This window comes from Haliaeetus albicilla, chromosome 7 (assembly GCF_947461875.1).
Source record: "Haliaeetus albicilla chromosome 7, bHalAlb1.1, whole genome shotgun sequence".
NCBI classification, from domain to species: Eukaryota; Metazoa; Chordata; class Aves; order Accipitriformes; family Accipitridae; genus Haliaeetus; species Haliaeetus albicilla.
Genome location: NC_091489.1, coordinates 20,211,929 through 20,239,109, shown reverse-complemented (window position 1 = coordinate 20,239,109; position 27,181 = coordinate 20,211,929). Strand labels below are relative to the sequence as shown.

The window sequence follows — 27,181 nt, the reverse complement described above, 5'->3', positions numbered from 1 at the left end:
CGGCGCAGCGCAGCGCGGCCGCCGCGGCCCCGCCATGAGCCGGAGGTAGCGGCGGCGGCGCCTTCCGCAGCCGCCGCCGCCCGCCCGCCCCGCCGCGGCGGCGGCCGGGCCCGCGATGCCGAACCAGAAGGGCGGCAAGGGCAAGAAGAACAAGCGCGCCAACAGCAGCGGCGACGAGCAGGAGAACGGGGCGGCGGCGGGCGGCGGAGCCGCGGCGGCGGCGGGCGGCGGCGCCGCGGCCGGCGGCGGAGCCGGAGCGGCGGCGGCGGGCGGCGGCGGCGGGGCGGGCGGCGGAGCGGGCGGCGCGGCGGCCGCGGGCGGCGCGGCGCCCGGAGACGTCAAGAGCGGTGAGCGGCGGGCCGGGCCCCGCGGCCTCCGGCGGCCCGCGGTGGCGCAGGCGGCGGCGGGGGGGGGGGGGGCGTGTGGGCGGCGCGGGGCGCGGGGGGGAGCGCCCGGCGAGAGGGGACCTGCGGGGGTGTGCCGGGGGGGGCGGCGGCGGGGCCGGGGGAGGAGGGGGGCGGGCGCCGCCCGGGGCCCCGCGCGGCCGCCGCCGCCGCCGCCGCCGCCGCCGCCGGCGGGATGTCCCCGAAACGCGCGGCGGGGCGGGGGGCTGCTCGCCGGGCTGTCCCCGCCCGGTGACCCGCCGGAGGGCGGGGGCCTCCGCGGCGGCGGTGCTGAAAGGGGCGCGGGCGGCGGGAGCCTGCCCGCCTCGCAGCGCCCGTCTGCCGTAGCTGCGGGCAGGAGCGGGGGGGGGGAGCGGGGGGCGCCCGCCCGGGAGCGCGGTCGGGGCGGGGGCGAGCGCATCCCCGGCGGCGGGCGGGCGGGAGGTGCAGCGCCCGCCGGCTCCGGCCGCGTCTCGGCTTGTGCGGTGCCGAGCTGAAAAATCCCGACTTTATTTCAGCATGATTAAAAATGGAGTCCTACTTTTCGGTCTGTTTCATTTGTCGTTGCAGAGCAGTTGGGTTTCTCCGGGTGGTGTACTGACTTTTCATCAACCATTTTACGCTGCCTTTGGTTGGTGGGTTGGTTTTCTGTTCGGGGCAGTTTTGGTAAGGTGTTATCTTGCAGAAACTTGCATTGCTCTCCGTGTTTGGGGATAGTCTTGCTGCAAAATGATATTTCAGGCTAAAACTGAAGGTTGGCTAGGATTTTATTACACGTTTTGCTAAGCAAAAACCCCACGCATCTTAGTTCTGCCGCTAGATTTACAAACTGCAGCGCAGAGTCCCTACTCCTGACTTTTTTCCCCTCCCAAGTTGGACTTCGGCTTTTTACTCTCCATGCTTTGGAAAAAGTGGGAGGGTAGCTGCAACTGGTTTTATACTTTGTGGCGGCAGTCTTGCCTGGCTGCTGTTAGCCAAAGGTAGTTCCAAGAATCTTACTTTGGTTTTCAAGATGTCTGATTCCCGTGGATTATTTAATGGAAACTTTTCCTTAGAAATAGTAGCAATTAATTATGAATCACTTTAGCTCGCAAGATCTTTGCCAGACTGCTTTTATAAGAGTATTACTTATTCCAGAGAATCATGGAGAATGCTTAGAATTTCCTTTTTTTTTTTTTTTTGACTACTTGTTCTAAGTGAGTGAACAAGGGGGAGAAAAACCAGAAAGGTTAGCAGGAGTTAGAGACTTTCTAGAGCATTTTTATCATGACTTCAGTCCGGTGATGTAATGTGTGCGACATCCGCTTTGCAGGTGGCGTCTTATGCATGATGCTGTTGGCTTTTATTTGGCTTTTGAGGTGGAGAGAAACAGTGTTTCCAAATTTTTTTCGCTCAAGCACAAGTGAAAGCGGAAGTGGGTTTCTGGTGCGGCTGTTTTGCGTGGGGATAATGAAGTATTGTTCCTTGCGCAGATGCCACTGAAGGTGATGCCAGTGAACACTGGTAGTGGTGCAACTTGCTGGCTGCACGGGTTGTCAGCTTTCTTCAGCTGTAAGACCGTGTGTCCCAGGTACCTTACGTATCCTTCCTCTGTGCTGGCCAGCTTCCTCGGAAGTTGAGGCTGCCTGTCTGAGAGCTAACCTGAGATGTTCCTTTATTCTCTCTCTCCCTGATTGCATATGACTTCAGTGGCCAGAAACATCCTCGACTCTTTTGTCGAATCCTCCCCCTCCCCTTTTTTTTGCCCCTCACGACAGAGGTACAGCGTTGGCTTCGGCATTTGCAGTAAGTGCCTGGTCAGCACACCTGATCTTTGCCCTGATAGGATCACTGTGCTTATCTAGTCGTATCTTTCATTTCAGGCAATCATAAAGGCTGAGGAGTAGATGTGGTTGCTAGCTTTATTTTACGTCGGCTGAGCTGGAAGTTTCATAAATTGTATTCTCACTGATAAGTCCAAAGCTTTCAACAGTTTTGATTCAGGAGATGAAAGGAGAAGCTGCTCCTGTCATGCTACAGAGCTGGGAATCCAGCTCTCACGTGCAAGGAAAAGATTAGATGATGATAATGGATTCCCCCAAGTCTTCAAAACCAGTGAATCTGAAATGAAGCTATGTAGTATAGCCAGGGCCTTGGAGGCAAGTATCCCATTACTAGACTCAAGACATTTGTAAGAGGCTGCGCACTTACGGTTACTTGATCACTAAGCAGTTTATGGAGGATGCAGCCTGCTGCAGTGAGTTGTGAGGTCACTTGAGTTCTGCTGTACACAGTCAACTCTCGATTTTTCATGGGAGACTATCTAGGTTGCTGATTAAGTGTGCTGGGTGCAGGGAAGCCCTTTGCTGTGCTGCTTGTGGACCATGCAGCTGCATGCTAACTCGTGCTGCCCAGGCTCCCCAGTCCTGTGGGTCCCTCGTCTCCGGGCTCGCTCTTCTCTCCTGCCTTGTCACCGTCTGTTGTTCTAGAGTAACTTGAATGTGCCTAGTATTATTGCTCTCCTACTCTATCTTTACCCTGGAAAAGCGGTGGATGATCATAATAACATAAACCGTTTTCTTTCATTAATGTGACAAGACAGAAGTATGCAGAGATGAAAGCAGCAGGTTTAATAATTGCAAAATTAAGATTGTCTCTGCAAACCTGGGCTTTGCATCATGAGGTCAGTATGACAGTCTAATTATGCAGTCTCATCAGGACCCTTCTTCATTCAGGGAAGGGATAGTGGTTCAGATTTATTTTTTTTAAGTCTTTACAGTTCATTAGGTGGTCCATGTGTTGTTTCTGCCCTCCATCCACGTGCCATAATGAAACGGAATTTTTAATTTCCTCTGGGCTTCTCTGTGCAACTCTGACTGGTGGTGCCATGTAATACAGAACTGCTGTTGCAGCACCCTTTTACAGTGGAAAGATGTTGTTCCCTTTTACATTTTGACAAATTTAGCTTCCATCCCAGCACAAGTTTCCCTCAAAGTGTCAGTCAATTTTTGGCATGATGATTGAGAAATGCAGGCTGATTTTCCCCCTGCCCCGGGAAGGCCTTGGTTTATGCTTTTTTTGGTAGTGTTTTAATTTTTGTATGTTCAGAGCTCAAACTGCAGTCGAAGCGTTCTAGACTCCCATGTGGGGATTGGGAAGGTAGAGAGCATAACCACAGACCAGATGTGATGGCTTTTCTCCATCTTGCACTGGAACTTTTCAGCAGGAATTGGGATGATGCCCACAAGGAGGATTCACATTCTGTAGCTGTGCCTTCCTTTCCTATCTCCTCCATCAGACCAAGCAGGAATTCTGTGTATGATAGATTAATCTTTCTTGACCAAAGTGCATCCATTTTCTGCACTGAATGAGGCACAGGTCATGGGGTGGGAGGGACGGACTAATTTAACAGTATTGCAGTGCACAGGGAAACTGAAATGCGTTGTCACAGAAAGCCTAATTTCTTAGATTCCCTGTCTTCAGAGTGGTTGAATGATATTCCTAATAAATTTTTAGTTTTCTAGCTAATTTTCTGGGTTACTTGTCTTAACCAAACTGGAAAATCTGAGCTGTCATCATGTAAAATTACACCAGCAGCTCCATGGGATTGTGCACTTACCCCACTGACTCCAGCCTTGTGGATTACCGGCGTTCCTAATGGCAGTAGTTGGTTACCTTCATCTGCAGACATAAATGAGTGTGAGGGGGCAAGACATTTTGTGGATACTTTGCCCTGAGCAGCAGAAGAGGAAAATCCACAGGGTTTACTTCAGATCTGAGGGCTCTGAGTGGCAAATTCCTTCTCCATTTCTGCCTCGCTGAGCCTGGGCCCTTTTATACCGTCAGCTCCAGCTGTTCTATCCCTTTAGCCTAGGAACTTCTTGCTCTGGTCTCCACATATAGTTGTTTCTGACCCTAAAATTCTTTCTTCCATCCATTTTCTTTGCCTTGTTGCCATTCTTGGACTCATTGTCCAGTAGACCCAAGTCCTCTTCCTCCTCTTGAATGTTGCTGTCTTAGCATCTTGCTGCTTCATCCCCTTGTCCCTGTCACTCGAGTCTCTCTAGCGTTGGTGCTAGGAGAAGATGAGAGAAAAGGAGAAGCTGGCTCTTCTTATCTCTGCTTTCCCCCTTTAACATGGGGTTCATTATAGGCAGCTAAATTAAACTAAAAAAACATGGCATAGCTGACTCTAAATCACTGTCTTACGGTGTACTGGCCACCTGCTTTAAGACAATGCTTCTTCCTCTCCGGCATGGGTGAGCCCTTGGACTGCGAAAGTGGCAGAGCTGGTGAGTCGGTGGGTTGTCAGGTGGAGTTGCCAGAGGTCAGATTTATACAGGATCCCTGAGCATGGGTGTCCTTCAGGGGAAAAAAGGCTGTGGGGGAGCTGGTGGAGGTGGTTGCTGTAGGTCTCCCTTGGAGTCTGGTTTCCCAGGGGTGGGGGTCCTGCCACAGCAGCCCGAGGGGTTGTGTGAGCAGTGCCCGCTGCGCTGGCTGGGCTCCGAACTTCTCTGTAGTTACCGGGGTTTAAAACGCCCAGCCGGGCTTTTGCACACGCTTCACCTGGGTTTCACAAATTTGTAAGACTGATTTACTTTCAAATAAAAATCCTAATGTAGGACAAGTGTGTGAAGAAGAAAATCAGTCAGTGCAACAGTGACTAATGTATTGAAAGCTGTGACTGGCCAACAATTAAGATTTAAAAAAAAAAATAAAAAAAAAATTATGTCCTGGAGGTGGGATAGTTAAAGAGGGCCAGAAAATTTGTCAGTGCGATATTTAATTTAAAAATGTATTTTTAGAGCATGAATTGCTGTAGTATTTAAGCATGGATTAATACTTGCTGTCAAATGTTCCCTGCTGCATGTAACATCCAGTTCCAGTTTGGCACTCTAGTGACATTCAGTATTGGCACCTTCTTACTACTTAGCTTGAGGGAGTCCCATTGATATCAGTGAGACCACCTGGAAAATTAAGTTTCTATTCTATTGCAGTGACTACAAAATTTAATACCCATTAATTTTCTAAAGGAAAACCATTTTGTTTCAGAATTCCATTGAGGAGTTCTAACTGCAGAAACGAATGCAAATTTGACTGTCTCTATCAAAGCAAATCAGGTTCGAAAGGACTTCATGTTAGTTTTAGGATTTTTAAAACTAGGCAATTACATGCTTTTGTAGCAAATGCAATTCATGTTCTGCAAATCTTTGCAAATGGAATCATGTCTAAGGTATTACTGAATAAAATAAATACAGTCCTTTCATGCAAGCAAGTACACACCCATTTAATTTTTTTTAACAGTTATTTGCTATCAAAATGGTTATCAGTGCCCTGACGGCATTCTGTATTCATGTGATTAGTCATTTGCTCAAGTGTAGTGCTTGCATGAGTAAGGGTTAGGCTTGATGTTTGTTAGGTTTCATGTGAGGAAATACAGTTTTTGAACTGATTGCTTTACTCTGTTTGTACTCATCCCCTATCTTCCTCCTAGTGATCTAACAAGTAGTGACAAAATGATTTCTAGTCCTTGGAGACATTTGTAAGTTTTCTTCAGCCTCCCTTACAGCCTTGCATATTGAGACATCCTTTGATATTAAAGTACTGTGATGACTGGCAGATGTCCGTCCTTCTCTGCTTTTCTTCCTGCAGCATATGGGAGGGAAAAAAAATAGAGGTAAACCTTGCATCCAGCTCAGGGCAAAATACTCCAGCTAATCTTCAAAGTGCTTAAATTACAACAGCATTAGTCGGGCATGGGCTTTCTTTAAACAGTTTGGGTAGAAATTCAAATGATTTCAGAGGCCTCTTGAAGCAGTAATCTAGTCACTGGAGTGGGTAATTCCGTTTTGAAGGCTTGCGGGATTTTGAGTGGAGCACTGGCATTTCCCCGTAGACTTCAGTGACATTTATCTTGAGAGCATTTACTTTAGCCTTTATCTCTTTCTCTCTGTCTCTCCTGCAATGGCAGAGTCTATCAGTCCTCCTTCCAAGGCTTGGGAGGGATACTGCTGCCGTTCCTGTCTTGAATGCCTGCTGGGAGAGGAGGTAGCTTTGATCAGAGCCTGGCTGTGGAGTGTGCCTGGCACTCCCCGTCCCCACTTCGGTGCTACCGATACCCATTTTGGGAGCCCTGTACAGTCGAGGTGTGCTGTACAGATGCCAAAGATGGCACACAGGCAGGGCTGGGAGCCAGCACAGCACCGTGAGGGAGATGTCTATTGGAACCGACAGCTCCGCACTCAGGGGCTGCTATCTTGCAGAGATGTTGGGTACTGCAGCGAGGGTGACTGCATCTCCCGTTTCCCACTGAGTTCCTCCTGGCTTCTTTAGCCTTTAGCGTGGGAAATAGAAATGCTGTCTGTCATATTGAAACTTGAGAAGGATAGACCAATGGCACAAACATCCCTAGACTTTAAACTAAAAGAGGTGCTGATACCACTCGATTCAACCTTTTCTCCTTTTTCTCTTCCCTTCTTGTGTTTTTGGACTGGGTCTCTTGGCTAGCTGGCTCTGAATCTGGGCAAGTCCAGCCTGCGGTGTTTACATCTGTGCTTGGTATTAGGGCATCTACTGCTGGCCACAGTTTATCTCTTTATTCCCAGCATGAGTTGGAATTCGCCACTGAAAACTTCTGGGGCAGGTGCATTAGAGTCTGCTTTAGTTATTAGGATGTCTGTTTCTCGAGGCACCAGCGTTAGTTTTCTGTAATATTTCGAGGTATTAAAAGCTATTGGTAGGCTACAGGGAGAGAATTTAATGGTGGAAATGCTTTTCTGTGAGGATGATTCATGTGCGGACAAGGCAACAGCCAATGGTCAAAACACGGCAATGCCCACCAGTCCTGAGATAGTCACTAATCTCTGCATTCACCATGACAGAGGTCACCAGAAAAATCCACCCTACGCCGAGGAGTGTGAGGAGTTTTCCTGGCCCGGGCAGGACTGCTTGTGGCACGGAGGACCAACTGTCGCCTGACCTGGTTAAGTCCACTCGGAATTCACGTGGGAGTACCAGGAGTGCGTTGGCATTAGTTGTCCTGGTGCTGATAGAGGTAGAGGCTGAGGCCTTTTCTCTTTGGTATGGTGAACTCGTGATATTTTCAGTTGAACCGAGGGTATTACAGCACAAGCCAGGGCAAGATTTCTCCTGTGCAGAGAGGGTCCGTACATCCTAAGCAAAAGCCAGAGCTGGTGATTGAATTGTTCGCTGTGTTTGGACGACAGGTATTAAATGGGAAGAAGTTGGCTAAGTTGGCTACGTGATAACTGTACAGATTATGGTGACTTCTACAAGACCGTGTGAATTCTCATGATGGGTTTCAGCGGTGTAGGCAGTTGGTCCAGCTTGGAGCACAGATGGCTGTGTAAGCAAACTGCAGAACTATTGTGCACGTGTAAGTGCTTGTCCTCCTTAGCTGGTACAGTTTTGCTCTTGACTTTCTGACTTACTTTGGTGAGGTGATGGCTGAGCTGGGAGTGGGTGGTTGAATAAGAGCCACAGATAACTGACTTTGTATCACGTGCTAATTGCTGAGTTCATAAACAGGCACTAGCTCTGACTGTGCTGTGAGTTAGAAGGTGTTAATGTGGCAGGTATGAGTTAAACCTTTATGATTTCCGTGGCATCTTCCCACTGCCATGTAGTTGCTAGGCCTTTTTCGGTTTTGATTTTTTTTTTTGGTGAAGAGGCTCCCTTGGAGGCCAAGCGTGAAGTCAGCCTAAGTGAAGTGCATGGAAATGATTCCAGCACCTACTGAGCCCCCCAGGAGTCCCATTATCTGAATTCCCAGGTGAACTAGGGTTTAGCAGCTCCAAATTACCTGAAATCTTTTCTAGGGGAAGGTGACTCCTCACCTGATAAAACTAGTGACATCTTGCTCATAGGGTAAGCGTGCCAAGGAGAGCCAGGCTGCTTATGGCTTTGTTCTCTTTAAGTCCCTTCTGAGCATAAATATTGGCTGCAGCTACTTGGCCCGTGGGGGTTGGACTGAGCTCCAGATTGGCATGTAACTGTCAATATGTAGGCGCTTACATGTGGAAAGCTGTCAGCCAGACTCTCGTGGCGATGAGTGGTTGTCTGGAGTCAGTGGCTCTCAGAGGGTGGTTCAGGTGGGTCTGTGCTGGCTGTCATGCCAGCCTGAGCTCAGTTGCTCACTGAAGATGGACGACTGACATTGGCTTCTCTTTCTAAAAACGTAAGAGGGAGTCTCGTGACACAGAAGAAAGGCTGTGTTTTAGGCGGCTTACCAGGTACTGCTGTCTTGTTTTTTCCCCTCCCTCCTGCAGAATGACTGGGGACTTTCATCTTGATCAGTCTGCAAAGATTGCTGAAGTAGTTTTGGAGAGACATTGGTCATCATCAGTGAGTGTTATCAATGTAAGCCATGAGCCGAGCTGTTTTGAAAGACTTCTCTCACTGTTCATCGGCTGTTATTTGTTGTTGCTGCACTGAAGATCCGAGCCTGCCTTTTGGATCCACTTGTAAAACATTTTTCCCATTGCATTCTTCCTGCTGCATTCAGGCTCTTAGGAAGATGGATGATCATTTCTGTATCGCTGTATTATTTGTACTGTTTAACCAGTTATGCATATGGGAATACCATTTTGTCACATCTTGGTAATCTTTTGCATATTAGATTGTATTCCACAGTTCACCAAAGCAAACACATTGGGCAAGTAATACAAGTTTTCTGTTCAGTCTGTTTTGTTGTTGTTTTGGTGGTTTATTTTCTACAGCTGCATTACAGTATTAGCACAATAATATTGTATGACTTCAATTAAAATAAAGCTAAGCTGATGGCAGAGGAAATTGAGAAGATTCATGCAGATGGCTGGTAAGGAGTAGCCTTCCACAGAAATGACTCAGCTCTGGTTCACGCTGGCGGAGTGAACAATTCCTAGCTGTGTAGGGTTGTGAAGAGAGCACTGTTCATGGGAAAGCGGTGGTAGAGGTTAAAGTGCTTGATTTGCAAAGTATGTGTCCCACAGGTACTCTTCTGGCCTAGGTGATGTGCTGGCAAGTAAAGTGTCCTTGGCATAGATGATGTCATGCTAGAGTAACGGTAGACCAAAAGCAAGGCATAGTCAGTGTCTCACAGCCGATCCAGTGCCAGGACCTTACCTTTTTTTTTTTTGATAATTTCTTTTTCCAGTTCCGTAACAACCTACTGTTGCCTGACAGTTGTTTTAAGATAACAGTAGAGCTGCCTCTTCCAACAGCCACTGCGCTTCTTTCTCCTCTGCCCCCAGCCTCACATGTTTAACACCTCCCTTGAGCTTTACCAGCAATCGCAAGTCTGTGCAGTGAGCTAAAACCTACGCTGATGAGTACAGGAAATAATTATCTGTTTCTGTCCACTGACTGAAAAACTCTGGTGCTTAACACAATGGATAATGTGGGAACGTGGCGGGGGAAGAGCGAATTTTGCTTTAGGCGTCTGCATTGAAGACTTGGAACAAATGAGAGGAGTCATGAAACTGAAGCTGTGGAGTCATTGCATTTGGCTTGCTGGGTGCATCTTTTTTTATTATTGGTGTGTAAACAGAAGTAAACAACATTCTCCTCCATTTACTTCACCAGAGAGAAGTTCTTCAGGCAGCCATTGTTCTGCTGCTTTCGTTTGGGTCATAAAATGGGAAGGGTGGTCTTCATATATCCTCTTTCTTTTTTACTAAAACTCCCACATTAACCAGTTTCTACCTTTTGTTGAAGGAGATCTATCTCAACTGTCTGTTTCTATTCCTGGCTTTTATTGATGTTTATAAACCTGAACTGAGAAAAACTGAGAAGAAGCCAAACACCTAAACCAGCTTCCTTGCAGTCTTCTGTCATGTTCTCATTTTTGAATGAAAAGTTAATTTTATGGTAGTTCTGTCAAACATAAAACATAACCTTGTTTAAACAATGAGCTAACTTTGCTCAAATGTACATATGTTTGGAATAATGTATGTTATTTCTGTTTTAGAGGACATTTATGTGCTTGCCCCTTGCAACTATTTTCAGAATTACTGATCAAAATCACTACAGTGGAATATGAGAAAACAGTTTTTTTTTTATGTGGAAATGTAACTTCTTGAAAGAAGCAGTGTGCAATTGCAGTTGCAACTTGACAGCCTGTCTGTTACAGCTGTGCACTTGTGTCTAAACGTCGAAGCCGTTCTGCTACACAAAACTGCACGCTGTCTTGTTTTGTTCTCTTAGGCTGTGAAAACCATCTTGAAACTGAGAGGTACTTTTCTGGTCATTTAGGCATTCTTTCAGAAGGGTCTACTGGGAGAATGGATGGTGCTCTGATACCTGGTAATCTTCCATTTTTCCTGAAGTTCAATTTCATAACTTTGGAAACCAGAAATCTGCTGAACTATTAGCTACTTGGAAGCAAATTATATCTAGGTGACAAACCAGCTTGAGGCTGCAGGTGTGGATGGGTAGTTTAGCCATGTGAATTTCTATTTACTCCCCTTTATTGTCTCTCTTGACAGTAATTGTTGTACTGTTATCGTAAAACATTAAGACAATGATTCTAGCTCTGACTTTTTGAAGAATAATCTCAAAATGCATTTCTCATTAACGGGAAATGGAAGGGCTTGATAACAAGAATTTTTAAAGTTTTGTAATTCTGTAATAAGTGCTTTGTCTCATTTATAAAATGATGATTAAATAACCCAGAGCACTTTCAAGGGTGTGAATTGATGGGAAGAGCTCTTCACATTTGCTAATGTGGCACCCATACTAAGTGATCTGAATGCTGTCTGTTTCGCTCCTAAGGCAAATCTGTTGCTGTGACCTGGGAAAGTTGCACAAAAAATTGGTTTGTTTTCTGTTTCTCATTTATCCTTTATGTAGGAACATGTGGCATGATTATTTTTGGCAGGGGACATGAATGGAGAGAAGTCTGCAAGGGATGTTCAGTCCTGCACTGTCTATTTTATACAGATGGACTGCTGGAATTTGAAATATTAGACAGAACCAAATGTTGGCTTGAGGTTTCTATACGCTTTTCAGGTAGTGGAGTTTTCTGCTTTCTTAAATACGGGCATAGTACAGAAGTGGTAGAACTTTCTACTGAGACAGCTTTCATTAGCCGCGCTGGGCTCTTCAGTTTCTGTTGTGGAAATACTGTTGCGGTTTTATTAAGGCCATCTCTGAATCAGCGGACTTTGTAATAACAAACCTGTATCGGTGAAAGCAGCTGCTTTGACTAGCATGGCATGAACCTTGCTGTGGAGCATGGCAACGTGGCAGAGAGACCTGTTGGTTTTCTAGAGTGATTCCTGTGCTACTGCAGTGAGAGTAGTGAAATGTCAGGTGAGTCTCCAGAAGATGTGAGCAGGGACCAGCTTCTCCTTTTAGCAATGATGTTTTCCAAAGTGATCTCAGTGCCACCATTTAACAATTTGGTGGAGTCTTTTGCATGGGGGAAGGCTCTTGTTCACCCCATTGCTTTCTTCCAGCTGCTCTAGACCTGCTTTTGCTATGGTGATTGTGTGACCAGCCAATTCACACTGAGTAGACAGAAGATCAGATGGGGGAACGTCTGAAAACTTTGTAGTCATCCAGTTGACTTAAATGTTGAAAAAGATGTTGCTGTCCAAAACTTGAAGCTTTTTCTTGCTCGTAGGTATGCTGTGTGGGAGGTTCCTCAGGTGATCTGGCATCCATAAGTTCTTAAGGAGAAGCTGGGGAATATCCCATTCCACAGTCCTTCCACTGACCAACCAGGGAAAGGGCGAAAAAAATCTGTTGAAAATCACCTTTACAATAGCCTCTAGACACCTAGCGCGTGTTCATAATCAAATAATTGTGGACATGTTCTGTGGAATACACAGGCTATGGTGTTTTTTGATGTATTTCAGCCACTTATTTTATTAATTTCATTTTTTTGTCCACATAATGAAGAGGCTGTAAACTTCTCAGGCAGCTAGAGATCATATGATTTTGCATCCAAACGCAAAAACATGTTCAAAGGCTAATCAAGGAAACACTTTTCTTTTTTAGTCAGTTAACTATGCCAGTATGGATGAAGAAGTGTAAAGTCTTTATTGTAAAGTGGAGATCTCTAAACTTGTCTGTATAGTAACTTTCTTGGCTGTCAGCTCTAATTATACCTGGGACTGTTCGAACATTTACACTCCGAAACACAGGGAGAGCATAAGTGGATTTTTGGCATGTTCTTCCTGCCTCCTGGCAGTGGTGGAAAGGAATATGTACCAAAATAGATGAATACAGGAAATGCATAAGTGAGAACTGTTTGTGTTGGGACCTCCGGTATCTTGCTGCACATCTGACTTCTGATGACTTGCCTTTAATGGTTTCAGTTTAACTGGCTTCTCTGAGATAAATTGCATAAGGATCCTGTAATCACAAACTATACTTTCAGGCTCTAAATATGATGAAAGAATGACTGACAACGAAGAAAAACTTTGCAGAGATGCTTGGTGTGGCATAGTGTGACTTGCAGTCTGGGAGAATGGGTGGGAGGCCTCCCTGAACTGGTAAACTGACAGATTTTGTTGCAGACCAGATAAGTTATCATTCACTTTTGCTCTTTGCCAGTGACATTATACTCAACAATACACAGTAAAAAACATGGAGAAAAATTAGTCATTGGTAGGCAATAAAATTCATGCTTCTCAAAGACATCTCCAAACCTGCATGTTCTTAGTGGGCTTTTCAGAGACCTGAGACAACTAGTAAGAATATAGGTGTCAGATGTGTAGAAGGAACTTCCAAAGAGTCCCTAAGGGAAAGCCTGTTTTATCTCTGTTCTCTCTAATTCGGTAATTTGTTTTTAATGACTGAACAAGTCCATATTTTGAAATGCAATAGGCTTTTTTTGCTTTAAGAGAATGTTTTTGGGAATGTGCTTTGCTTGCAGTTTGCAGGCCAATCCCTGAAGGACAGGTATTGCAGGAAATTCTCTTTGCAACTGTGCCACTTCTGGCATTAGAAACGGAGGCAGAGAAATGAGGCGGAGGATGTGGCATCTTCCAGGGAACAGCTCGGGAAAATTTTCTCATGCTCTTTGTGCCCGTCTCTTCGTGCCCGTCTCTTCTGGGCAAATAAGTCTTAAGAGCTACTGTAATTTTGAATTTACTGAAGGTAACCTTGAAGATTTTGTGTTTGTTTGTTTATAGCCTTTTAACAAAAACTTGTCGGGAAGGGGCAAAACCACTAGTCTGGCAAAGATCTGTTGTTGTAAAGCATCTGGTTTGTGTATTGCTGCTGTAGGACAGGTGATGATGGGTTGCGTGTCTATTACTGAGAGTCTGAGTAAAAGTAAATGTAGCAGTGTAAAACCTAACATCCTGCTGCAAATTATGCTGTATTATTTGTGCTGGCAGTGACAAGAATGGGATTAAAAGCAATGCAACCGAGTAGTGGTTTTTTTCCCTTCTTATCAGCTGGAAATTTGAAGTCCTAGGGAAAAGAAACCCTGGGTCACGACAGCCTGTCTCCACAAGGCTCGGTGTACCTCTTTTGCAAGTCCTGGAGCTCTGGCTGAGACTGGGGAACTACAAGGAGCCTTTGCTGTGTTTCACACGGGGTGAGACAGCGCTTGACCATGGAAGACCCTGAAGAAGCCTGCTAGTATGCTAATGCAGCAATACAGAGGTTAAAAGGCAGCCTGCCAGCCCTGTTGGAGCAGTATTTTTTGGTGAAGTGGAGGAAGTAGGAAGTCAGAAATACAGAGGAGAAATATTTGTAATACTTGAGTAAGCATCTAAAAACTTCATAATTAGAAACTCTTAAGATCTAATAGAAACTCCAGCTGAAAATTTCCTGTCCTTTCTGTGCCTCCCAGCTGCGTCTGAGCAGCCAGAAATGGGAGTCATATGTAGTCCGTGGTACTTCGGTGAGGGAGGGGAAAATGTCATTGGTCCATAAATGCAGAACATTTTTTGTAGAGCATTTTTGTGTAGAAGCTGATACTGTTGCAGTGAGGGAGTTGAAATAAACTGTTCTTTGCTCAAGGATATAGCAAAGGCTGCTACTTTGCTGATAAAAGACCACGTGGCATTTGTTTTTTTTTAACCTGTCTGTGTTGCAGAACTATTTGGTTTGTGAAATTTAGCTATCCAGGAGGTCAGTGATAGTAGTGTAGTCTATATTTGCCTGAGCAATGTAATGAAGGCCCTCTTTTTTGTACTAGGAACATAAGCTGTTTGTCTTGCTTTTCAAAGTCCTCTGCTTCCTCCTCCTCTCCCTAGCTGTTGTCTCTTGCTCAGTCCCAAAGAAAAGATCAATTCCTACCTCTCCCTGTGATTGCAAAGCCAGGCTGTATTGCCTACTTGTTTTTCAAACAAACACTTCTGTATGTTCTCCCCATGTTGCCTCTCAGGCTTCAGAGCAACCCTGCAGAAACATCCACAAAGCTTTCTCCTTACTTCTTAAGGCCTTGCAACGGTATCCGCAAACGCTTGAGGAGGGCTAATGCTTCTGAGATGCTTTGAATGTTAAACAAACTGTAAAGTCATTTTCTTTCTTTATTTCGTCATTTCTGTATGTCCTTTCATTTGCTTAACTTTATTTGGCAAAAACTGCTTTTTGCCCTGGCCCAGAGCTAGTGCTTGTGGGCCCTTCGATAATACGGATCACGAGTGAGAGCTCGCGTGCATATTTGGCATGGTGTTTAAAGGAGTATTGCAATAGGCGGGCCATTAAGTCATTAACGTATCTGTTTTATCTTCCATAGAAGCCCCTTGTGCTACTCCACTGATCTGTAGCTTTGGAAGGCCGGTGGACCTGGAGAAGGATGACTACCAGAAGGTTATATGCAACAACGAGCATTGTCCGTACAGCACTTGGATGCACCTTCAGTGCTTCTACGAGTGGGAAAGCAGCATTCTTGTCCAGTTCAATTGCATTGGCAGAGCCAGGAGCTGGAATGAAAAGCAGTGTCGCCAAAACATGTGGACAAAGAAGGGATATGACCTGGCTTTTCGCTTTTGCTCCTGCCGGTGTGGGCAGGGTCATTTAAAGAAGGACACTGACTGGTACCAGGTGAAGCGGATGCAGGATGATAAGAAGAAAAAATCAGTGTTGGAGAAGAGCACGGGAAGGTCGATGGCAGAGTCGGCAGAGGAGGCCAAGAAGGGCAGGCCAGCCAACAAGCCACAGAAAGGCTTGAGTAACGACCTCCAGCGGAGGCACTCGATGGACAGGCAGAACTCCCAGGAGAAGGGCGTCATGGGTGGCAGCTACACCGTTCGTTCGCCTTGTGTCTCCCCCGGCCAGTCCCCACCCACCGGCTACTCTATTCTGGCCCCCACGCATTTCAGCGGCCCTCGTTCCTCCCGATACTTAGGGGAGTTCCTGAAGAACGCCATTCACCTGGAGCCCCATAAGAAGAACATGGCTGGTGGGGGCATGTTCAGGAACACGCATTTTGATTACGGGGCGGCTGGCTTGCAGGCCCACAGATCAGGACACTTCGATGCCCCCGTGCAGTTTCTGAGAAGGCTCGATCTGTCTGAGCTGCTTACTCACATCCCCAGGCATAAATTGAATACTTTCCACGTGCGGATGGAAGACGATGCCCAGGTGGGCCAAGGGGAGGACCTTCGGAAGTTCATCCTTGCTGCTCTTAGTGCCAGCCACAGGAACGTTGTAAACTGTGCGCTATGCCACAGGGCGCTGCCAGTGTTTGAACAGTTTCCGCTGGTGGACGGGACCCTGTTCCTTAGCCCATCGAGACACGATGAGATTGAATATGATGTTCCCTGTCACCTTCAAGGTACAGGTTGTCTGTCAGTCATGCTAGGTTTCATTAAATAACGGAACAGCCTCCTGTGCCCTGTCCCCCCCATTACAGATTTTCATCCCGATTCTGCGTTTTTAAGCAGTTCTGTAAGGCTTGAAGTCACGTCCAAATTAATCACGTGGATCAGATCGAAACGCTTAGAAGGAATTACAAAAAGCAAATGCTGTGTAGAAAGATCCGTGCCTTGTGCTTGGGTTTACAGCTAAGAGGTTTCTCATCTGGTTTCTAGGTAGACCACGGGAAGGCTTTCCAGCCAATCTGTTCTGCAGCGTGTGCGTGCTGATTTATCTATTGTGAGCTTTACGGCAAGATATACATCAACCTTTTAAACAACCTTTTTAATTTAAGCATGCTGTGCTGCAGCATGGGTGAAAGTTATATTTGTACCACCGGTGAGATGAAATGCCTCTCATCTGCTTTCAGACTAGAGAATATCATTTTGTTTTATAGCAAACTATTTTTTTTTTTTTAATTTTTTTTTATATGGAAAGGACTGTAGTCTGGCCTGTGTTAACACTGGCCTGGAAAGGTTGGACATAGTAAAAGTAAGCTTTTGATATGGTGGGTTGAAGCGGCAATGGTGTAGTGAGGGTCTTAGACTTATTTCCAAACTCCGGCCTGTTTGGACTGCATCCTGATCGTGTCCCAGCTCCGAGATGAGTTGAGACCAAGGCACGTATTACTTTTCTCCTCCTAGAGAAACAAATGGATGTGGGCTAGGATGAGCTTCAGCTCTTCCTGAAAGCTGTGCCCCAAACTAAGTGATCGGGGTGGTACGCAGCAAAACACACCTGTCCTGCAGCCTGCTGGCAGTCAGCATGGCTAAAATAAGTCAGAGAAAGTATTCTAGTTTGGTGTTCAAAAACATAGAATTACATGTTGAAAAGTGTGTTGGGAAGACATTAACGAGAGGTATTTTAACATTTAAGTTTCCCTCAGTAAAATTTTTTATATCCCATGCATGGTCATAATACGTGTTATGTAACATTCCTTTGATCAACAGACTTTGTATTTTTTTTTTCTTTCCTTAAATCACTGTGCACTAAGTCACTAAACTGTATTCATGCTAACATTATTGTTTCTGTCTTGCCTAATGTATTTTAAGGAGAAAAAGTGATAGGCAAATACACAATCTAAAAAAGCTCCAGGATAAACGGAATATACGTATGTGAGATAACAATGCTTATTTGCTTTGGTGGGGAGACATGCACGATGTGCTTCTGATTTTATCAGTACTAATAGCTGGTTTAGTAATAGTGAAACTCATCACTTGTTAACGTTTGCCACTAAGAATGAAACTCTGCGAAATTACTTTTTTTTTTAGTTAATTGCTGCTTACCCATTGGATGATACATCTGAAAAACTTGCTCAGACAAGATGCTGTGAATAATTAATTGTTAAAATTTTTACCTCCTTGTCCTGGGTAAAACGGTTTATTGTCAGAAGTACTCTTTGCAGTGAAATTAAGCTTGCAAGGTGCTGTTCCAGGGTGTTATTTTCTCTTCAGTACAGAAAATAACTTCCTTTATTTCAGGCATGTTTAAGATACTGGGTGCCTCATTTCCTAGATAACAAAGATCCTGAAAATTAAGGGGTGGGGTAATGCAGTATTTTAATGTGCAGGAACAGTGCAGAACTTCAGATGGGGAAAATTATTTTATCTTCCTGCACAACACAAAACTTCTGTGTGTGGAATTATTTGAATGTCTCCAATCTTGAGTGTTCACTTTAGGAACAGAGTTTATTATATTTGCACTTTAGTCTTATTACATCACATTAGTTTCTAGAGCTGAACATGCCAATGTGGAGTAACTCAATTTTTAACTCAATTTTTTACCAGCTCATACTAGCAAGTTTATTTTTTATATATATTTTAAGAAGAGTCTGGTTTTTCTTCCCATTTTTCTAAAATAGTTGGCTTAAAACCCAAAACAAGTTAAAAACCAAACCATTAATTTTGAAAGTGTCTAGTATGGACTAATCATAAATTGTTAATATTTTATTCCCTTTTATCTAGAAGACACACAAGATGTGTATGTTCATTGAATTACAGGTTATGATGTATTCAGTACTTTGATGCTAAAAAGCACAAGTTGCAATCCAAAATAAACACATACTATATGCAGTCCTGTTTTGTAGCTGATCCACAGCTGCACTACTTCTTAGCTTTGTCTTACATAGCAGTGCAAAATATGGTATATTACAGAATTAGTACTCTGTGTCAGCCCACTTCTAATGGCCAGCTATTAAACTACAAATTGATTCAATCACTACAAATCGGGCATAATCTAGATGCCCAGATCTTTGTAATTTGTGTAGGGCTTTTTGTATTGTGTGAAATTTGCATCTCGGATTTTGCATTGGTGAGTTTAGTCACATTTATGTAGAGAAAATATTTCATTTTCAAGTCTGAGCTGCTTGGTTTTTATGGAAGTCAATGTAACTGGGGTTTTGAAAGTCGCTGTGCACAAAGAGCCTAAGGTCACGATAGAGCTGGATAAATTCATAGTTCTGAACGGCATGTTAAAGTCTGTGTATGTGTAACATATAATGGTTTAAAATATACTTACAGTTAATGAACATTCAGGAAAAAGTACATGAAAGAAAATTGCTCTTCTGGCTGTTGCTTTTTTCCATGAGGAATATGAGGTCCTCAGCTCCCTCTTTGCTGGAAGATTTTGGCAAGTTTTTAAATGAATCTGTACCCAGCTTGCGAATAAGGTTCAGCACTTCTCCGCTTTTTCTGTCAGGTGGGGAGGAAGCTAGGGCACAATTCTAGTTTTGGAAACACTGCAGCTGATCATATAGCTTCATCTGGCATCTGTTCATGGAGCTTAAGCAACTCCTTTTATACAATATTTTACTAAGGTCTACCAGCAAATGGAGGAAGAGAGGGTGGGCAGGGTGATGACTAATTCCTGAGTTTTGCATCCATAGAAGATAGCTTCAGTCAAGCCCTATGTATTTCTCATAGAGAAACACTTTTTACTTTATCATTCACGCTTTTTTTAAGAAGAAAAAAAAAGATTTTAATAAGGCGTGATTTCTATCACTAAAGGGCAGATAACACATTGCAGGAAATGTCTGTTTTAATTTTCTGTTATAGTCTGCTTAAGAAGTGTCTTTCCTGTCCACAGGAAGGCTTATGCACCTCTATGCTGTTTGTGTAGACTGCTTAGAAGGGGTTCACAAAATTATCTGCATTAAGTGCAAGTCCCGATGGGATGGAAGCTGGCATCAGCTGGGAACTATGTATACCTACGATATTCTGGCAGCATCTCCCTGTTGTCAGGTTAGTACCATACGTATATAAAGACTCGTAAGGTGAAATTCCAACTGATGATAAGTAAAGCCAAGGTTTGTGTTTCTCTTCTCCCTTCGCTTCTTTCATCCTTCTTTTCTAGCCTATGAGTGCAATACAAGAAAGCTGACTGAGTGCGTGTCCCTTTGTCTTAACGTAGGAGGCACAAAGGCCGATAGCTAGACAAAGACCATTGCCATGGTCAGTGGTTATTACTTACGTTTTTAAATAAAGCCCCTTTAAGTGCGTCCACAATTGAATCCGATGCCTTAGGATGATCTAGGGGTTGTCCTAGTATCTTTGGCATCAGGTATAATTACAGTAGTATTTAATAACAATTGCACAATTTTAGCAGATATTTCACGTATTCAAGTTTCTCTTAGATGCTTGAATTGTGTTTTATCATAAGATAATTGTAGCAAAAAAGCCAAGGGAACGGAAGGGCCTTAAGAGCCTTTGTGCTTGGAGATTACCCAGCTCTCCTCAATCTTTGCTGCGACTGACTCTGGTGATGCACTCCACCACAGCCCGAAGTGGTTTAGTTCTCATTAAATGCTCACCTCATTTATGCCTTGGGTGAGAAAGATCCAAGGCCTGGGCTCACTCCAGAGTAGACACAGGCAGGGTTGTCAGCATCCAAGAGAATTGTCCATGTGATGGGCAGAGCACTTCTGCTGTGTAGGTAGGGGTAGACAGCCATGGAGAAAGCATTTGTCTGGGAATGGCTCAGTGGTCCGCTCGGGATGCTCAGGAGCGGGCTGTTGCCTTCGGACACGCAGGTTTTGTTACTGGGTGAGAACAGGAGCCTCGCAGAGATGCACTGATTCAAAGTGTGATCACTTCATGGTCACGTGCGTGCTTAAGAGTAATCTAAAATACAGTTTTGTCAATGTGCGAAACGCCATTTTATTTTAAATGTAATGTATTTACCAAAATGTGTTGCTCAAAAGGCAAGTGGAGTTGCTGCTACTGGATGAAATGACATTGATAACAATTATAACTAAAGACAGAGATATTGCCTCCAAATTTAGTAACTTTTTTTTAAAAATAGGGACTTTTAAAGATAAAACACTGATGCTGACTTGCTAGCTCTGTAAAAGCCAGCAAATTTAAATCTGAATTGCTTCTGTTGAATGTACAAGACAAAAATTAAGGTCTCATTATACAAGAGCCTTAATTATATGATTAATGGACAGTGTGACAATACATGGTAAGTAATAGAACTGACTATGAAATCATTAGCTGCAGTGACTGTGATTGCCAGATAATATGCATTATTGTTTCACCATGATTGTTACAGATGATTCTGTGCATACAGAGGAATGACATTGAAATACGGTATATAATTTAACTCCGAATTGCCTTGCTAATTTCTGTTTTGAATAATTTCATACCTTATTTCAAAATATTTAATTATACATCAGAAATGTGCATGTAGGATAATGAACTGCAGCCACTGCCAGGTTACTAACAGATAGCTGATGTACTGGACAGTAGCAAGGGAGAAAACAACACTTTGGTTAAGAAAATCATACAAATCCATGCCCTACTAGATTGTACTTCAGAGAATTGCTGCTTTTCAAGCAGAGCAGACGGCTGTGGAGCTGATGCTTTGTTTCTTTTTGAATCTTGTCTCAACAGTAATAGTACTTTAATAATTTCTTCCTTTCCTCATCCCAGGAAAATTCCTTCAATCAAGATTGTCATTGAAAAAATAATTTTTTGTTCCTTTCAGTGAAGCGCTGAAGCTTTCATTAGTGCGCTGGGCTGTGGGGTTAAGCTATGATACAGCTCAGGCCCTCGCTGCTCATTTGCCACCTTTACTCTTCAACTCCTTTACGGTCTCAAATCCCTTCTGCTTCTCTGGAGTATTTCAAATGGCCTGCTGAGCTTTCACACTGCCTGTTGCTTTCTTTATATCAAATGGGCTGGGTTTCACAGCTAGATTTCTTCTGAAGACTTACTTTTTTTTGTTACTGCTGAACATTAATAGCTCTGTCCTCACCCTTGACCTTTAATTATTTCTCATATCCACCCAGTTAATGTTGGTCCTTTCTCAGTTGGATTTTGTAGAGTAGTTTGTGTGCTTGAACTGATGTTTAGTTTGTATGACCTGATATGTATTATAAACGTTTGAATAGATACTTAAAGTGATACAATACTATGCCATGCTGATAAAGTAGATTGAGTTATACATTTGTTAAGTCAAAAGATGAAAATACTGATACATTTTATAGACAGATCATGTTCAAACATCAACCTAAAGGGTTGAATGGCATGGCACAAATGTAAAATTTCTCTCTTTGCTTCAGGGCTTCATTAATGATTTATTGAGACAGCACTTCTTGTGCTGGGCATTGAGGAATTGGTTCAGAGATTAAGCAACACAAAACAATCATTTGCATATATAAACTTCAAAATCCTCTACCTCCTGTCAGTCAGAGTGGGAGGTAACCTACTCTCCAGAATTTGGTGGTGGTATTTCATGTGAAAAACATTGTGCATGTGAGTTACCAGTCCGGGTGAGGAGTGTCCTTCCCAGCAGATCCCATTACTGCCAGTTCCCTGACTTGCCCCTTCTCCTGCTGGGGAGGGCAGGGCAGGGGCTGCGTGTGGCACCCTCTTTTTCAGAGGCAAGTTCGGTTATTTCAAAAGGGTTTTTTTGTTTGTTTGTTTGTTTTTTACAGGCTCGGCTGAACTGTAAGCACTGTGGGAAGCCAGTAATAGATGTACGGATTGGCATGCAGTATTTCTCTGAATACAGCAACGTCCAGCAGTGTCCTCACTGTGGAAATCTAGACTACCACTTCGTGAAGCCATTTTCTTCATTTAAAGTTTTGGAGGCTTATTGACGAAAGCTTTGCTTTAGTAATAGCTATTTTATGGGTATTTCAACTTTATTACATATCTTTTTATAGGATTCATTCTGTGATGAAATTTAATTTCTTTTCTAACTGAAACAGCAGCTTCTTTGTCTGTGTACATATTAATATGTATATATACTTGTTGTTAAAACCAGAATCCTCCTGACAAGATCTCTGTGAAGGTTGGAGGCAAGCCAATTTAATGGCCTTTGAATATATCCCAAGTGTGGGGTAAAGTTCAGCTAAAAATGATTTGGCTTTATTTTTTTGTATAATTGTAATACGGGATACATAGGAAGGGTGTGGGGAGACATACAGGATGGAGAAATATGTCCAGTTGGAAAGTGGGTAATTGTGTAGGGTTGTTGTCCCTCCAGCTCGGTGGAAATGGGAAATCCTTGGAAAGAAACAGTCCTGTTACTGTTGAATTCATTCAGCCTTTCACATTGGTTCCCACGGGCACAGGAGCTGGCCCCGTGCTGCCAGTCGCCTCCGCAGGCTTTCTTTCAGATTTTCCGAGACGGGGTAAACTAAGGTATTGTGACAAGTGAATGTAAATGTATGCCAGAAAATGCAATCTTGAAGTGAATTTTTTTTTTTTGGCATAGCGTCTTCCTGCCGTGTGTGTTTGATGTGCATTGCCCTCACTGACGGACTGTACGGCAATAGTGCTGCTTCCACCGGGGCTGTCGTGTGCCCAGCCGGGTCATCTGTTCATACCAAAACAAGCTGGAGATCTTAAAATGCTTTATTTAAAGGTGTTTCTTCACAGACATTTTAGGGAAGGAACAGGCTGAGCTGAATGGGGATGTGTTTGTATGTGTCTGCTGTGGCTGAGGCTTTGCTGCCTACTGCGGACTGGTGTGACTGGTGTGGAAGGAGGACCGTGAAGTGGGATCTGGGCCGTCAGACCTGTAAGAGCTGAGAGGTACTGAGTACGGAACATGGCATCGCTTTTTAAAACAATTAATTGCTGCACCTTTGTCTTTCAAAATTGCATTAAGTCCAGGATCTAAAAACTTTGAGACTTTTTAATAAAGCAAACTTAGCGTATTTACTTTCTACATGCCTCTGTGCTGTACATAATAGACTATGCATTAGGCAGTGAATTTGTATCAGAGGGCTTGGACCTGTAGACTCTGCAGTTGTTTCTTTGTTCCCATTTCTCCCTTCCTTAAATAAAATTTTTAAAATAGGTCATTAATCTTTTGCTTGGTTTCTCAAACCAATTGAGATTTAGAGGAGGTTTGGTTTTTTTGCTTTTCTCCATACTGTATTTATGGAGTGTTTGTCCACTTGAGAGGTATGGGTTTTGTTTCTGTTTATGATGTGGGATTATTTTTTGTTTCTTCTGAAGTTTTTTTGTTTTTCCAAATTAGAATCTTTTTAAAGAGTGCATCTGTTGAAATCACGATCTTGAAAATGGCCCTGATACTCTGCCACCCTGGGAAAGAAAACAAAAAAGTCAGAAGCCAAAAAAGTGTTTCATATGCTGGGCTGAGAATTATGCTTTCTGCTAAGTTAAGAAATTAATGTGCACATAAACTCGAACTGAATATCCATGTTTCTTTGTGGATAAAAATGGCAACTTCACAGTTTTATTTCCTGGCTGTCTTCACTCCAGAATTAGCTCCTTTTAGCATTAGCCACTCTTTGAGTAATACTCAAGCTGCACAGAGGACTGATGTTGGCACAGACGACTTACTGCTATCTTGAGCGGTAATGTCCATAGAAGCCAGCCAGCTCATGTTAACGGTTTTCACATCTGGGCTTTCACATCTGGTCTATCATCTCGTACAGTTACACTGGAGATCCGCTGCTGGTCTGAAGAACGATGCTAGCAGGCTGTGGTAGCCTTCGTCACTGGTGCTCCCCTCCTCCTGTCCTCACTCCTGGGCATCGTTTTGGGTCTGCAGCACATCCCTGGGGATTTGTGCAGTTGTTCCCTGTTTGTGAGTTTTGGCAAAACCTGTTTCCTTTTTAAGGAGAGTTATGGGAACGACTCTGAGAGACTTCTAACACTGCCCTGCCGTGGCTACCACAAACCCAGGTTACACCAAGCCCAGTTGCAGTGGGACCAGCAGCGCAACCATTGCCCATAGGAGCAGGAGCTGGCCTAGGCATACCTGGGCTGGAAGAAGGTGTCTACCAGATAAAACCTGGTTAGCTGTGCAGTGTAGATATCCCTTATGGAGAACAATCAAATTATAATTTGAATTAACTCCTCAGGGAGGATGAGCCCTTCAGCTTTGATGGTGTGTTGAGCAACCTGATGGAGTTAGGGTGGCTAACAAGGCTTGGAGTTCCATTGCCTGGCAGTACCGTGAGACCCAGACCAGGTAGACAATGACTAGACTGTTCCAGCGGCCTGAAATCACACAGCAAAGACAAAGCTCCTGTAATGAGAAAAATTAAAGGATACATCTGTTACTGTGGTTTTTGGTCTTGAGTGCCAGTCATTCATGCCGTCAGTCTAGGGTGTTCATTCCCACATGAGCTACATGGCATTGCGTACCCACTTTTTCATGCACTTGGTGAGGGGAGGTGTCACTGTACAATGCATATGGTAGGGGATAAGTGGGATCTGGAGTCCTTCTAAATACTTGTTCATCTGCTTTTCTTAGAGTAGCTTAATTTATAATTCTAATTACTTAGATGCCTCTCCAGACACCTATGTGTGACAATCAAGAATGAGTAGACATGGAAAAAGGGAATTTGGCCAGCTTTAAAATCCCAAGTGTATGAAAGGTTGTACAATATATTCAAATCAAAACCAAGAATGCAGCAGACTGAGAAAACAGGAAGGGGGAAGCATATTTAAAGTCTTGGCAGTGACAAAGAGTTACGTACAAATCTACCCAAGAAAACAATTCAGTTCTCCATCAGCTTTTCCTTTTAATTCTGCTGTTACGTCTGCCTTATCTACTGCTTGAGGAAATGCCTATTTTCTTGCAAAACACATCTCTCAACTGGAGGCTAGCAGCACTTGCAGCACTGTAGAAATGACCCTCAGTGGAAACCAGCTGAGCTACAGAAAGATTCCTCTGAACTTTCACTCCAAAGTAAATTGTCCCTAATTTGTAGAGAATGCTTTCCCTCCTTCTTGCTGTACTGAAAACTAGTCTTGGGTTACCGCAAAATGCAGTATTTTCTGTAAGGTGCATCAGATTCCAGTCAAGCAGTCAGGCCCACCCTTCGGCCATGAGAGTTTCAGCTGGGCTTTGCCTAAGTAGAAAGGCAGAGGTAACTTCTTCGGGACCTGATGGCTACTTCAGAGGTTCAACTGGACCACAGTTGGTTTGCTTTCGGTCATGAGCTTTTAAATTTGTCAAAAGGGAAATTATTTCCCTAGCTAGGGAGCTGCTTGCTTTGCTTGTTTGGCTAGAGTTTGTTCTTCATTACCTTTCATTTTTCTGATGCTATGTATTCTTTTTAATCTGGCCTATGGTCAGATTGAATTGTGCCTGAAATATGTTTTGTAAACGAGAATACAGTCCTCTGGCTTTGGAGGTTCATTCTATTCTTCTTAAGTGCACGATACTCCTTGTGATAGTAATAGGAGTTGCATGTGCAAATGCTTTTCTTTCCAGTAGTTAACTCTGTTTTCCATAGGAGAGGCTTGCATTTAGATAGACTTCATATTTTGGATGTGTAAAAATTAATTCATCCATCAGTAGGATGTTTAAAAATAAATTTTGATAACTGTAACTAACACAATGGACATCTTTTACATGCTGATGTGTAATTTGACATCTACCAAGGTGAACAGCCTGAAATTCTTGTTCTGCCTAATGCTGTGGAGTCATTAAAACTACAGTGTTCTATAGCCAGCCTATAGACTATCCTATAGTCTATTTGCATTAACATCTCCAGTAGTGAGCAGTGTATTCATAATTAATTTAGTTGGGAAAATAGGGAATATTCCTACAAGGGAGGCATCTAACCCAATTTCTTTCTTTTTTCTTTTTTTTTTTTTCCCCATGTACTCTTCATTTTGCTGTACCAGGTAACTGAGGACAGCCACTGGTGAGAAAACCCCTGAAAAATATACTTGTCCATAAAGGTTTCTTGTGGAGACATTCTTGGATTGCACTTTTGCAGATGGAAGAATATGTACATAGCAAATGAATGTTGATGAAATTAAAATAATTGGTTATGATATCATTTGCGTGTGTTGTTAGAGAATATTTTGTTGTGACTTCTCTGTATTAAAAAGTAATAAATACCAGACAGCTAATGGTGTGGGTTCTTCTTTCCCCCTTCTTCTCTTGACTAGTTTTTTGCACCTGCTCTTTTATAGAGAGACTTAACTCTAGTTGCCTTAAGTATTAACGGGCACAGTGAAAACTGGTTTTCAGTGTCAATTAAAATGAAGGTTTGATTTAGTCATTTTGAAGACTGCTGTACTAAAAAGGTGGTGGTGAGGGGGGTGACATGTCCCCTTGCAAAACAGAAGCCCTGTTTGCTTTGTTGACATTGGAAATGCTCTTCCTGCAGTGTAGCATGTCCTGCAGGAGCCGTTTCGGGAACACCCATGTGCTGTGCCGGCCGTTGCCAGTGGGGTTGAATAGAGGACAGAGTGCTGAATCCTTCACTTCTGGTGGAGTCTGTTAATGGAAATATGCCCTCTGGTGCCTGAGAAATCTCAGAAGGGCTTCTGTAGGGGAGAACGCAATACGGTAGCACTAGGCAAAAGGGTTTCCCATGTTACGACTGAACGCTTCATCTCTGAAACCCTGTTGCAAGGGAGGGAGACTCAAATCCTTGCTTCCTGTGTAAGGTTTTCAGTAGTCTGACTAATCATCGAAGCATACGTTTTAGCAAACCTTGCTCCGTGTGCTTAACAGCATGATTTTTCAGCCTTTGCGTATTACCACAGAGAAGTTTG

At 43.8% G+C, this 27,181-nt stretch overlaps 1 protein-coding gene across 1 annotated transcript; it reads left to right on the top strand.

Annotated features, from left to right (window-relative positions):
* On the top strand, positions 1-26,530 carry HECA (hdc homolog, cell cycle regulator). The gene is made up of 4 exons (XM_069787170.1): positions 1-347; positions 15,061-16,101; positions 19,266-19,420; positions 22,117-26,530. The coding sequence occupies exons 1-4, from the start codon at positions 116-118 to the stop codon at positions 22,279-22,281; spliced, it is 1,593 nt and encodes a 530-aa protein (XP_069643271.1). The 5' UTR covers positions 1-115; the 3' UTR covers positions 22,282-26,530.
* The last annotated feature ends 651 nt before the right edge of the window (positions 26,531-27,181 follow it).

Bases quoted from the DNA above. Each gene is read 5' to 3' on its own strand.
- HECA (XM_069787170.1), top strand. From the start codon at position 116: ATGCCGAACCAGAAGGGCGGCAAGGGCAAGAAGAACAAGCGCGCCAAC. The intron at 348-15,060 runs GTGAGCGGCGGG...TATCTTCCATAG, and splicing joins GCCCGGAGACGTCAAGAGCG to AAGCCCCTTGTGCTACTCCA. The intron at 19,421-22,116 runs GTTAGTACCATA...TGTTTTTTACAG, and splicing joins CAGCATCTCCCTGTTGTCAG to GCTCGGCTGAACTGTAAGCA.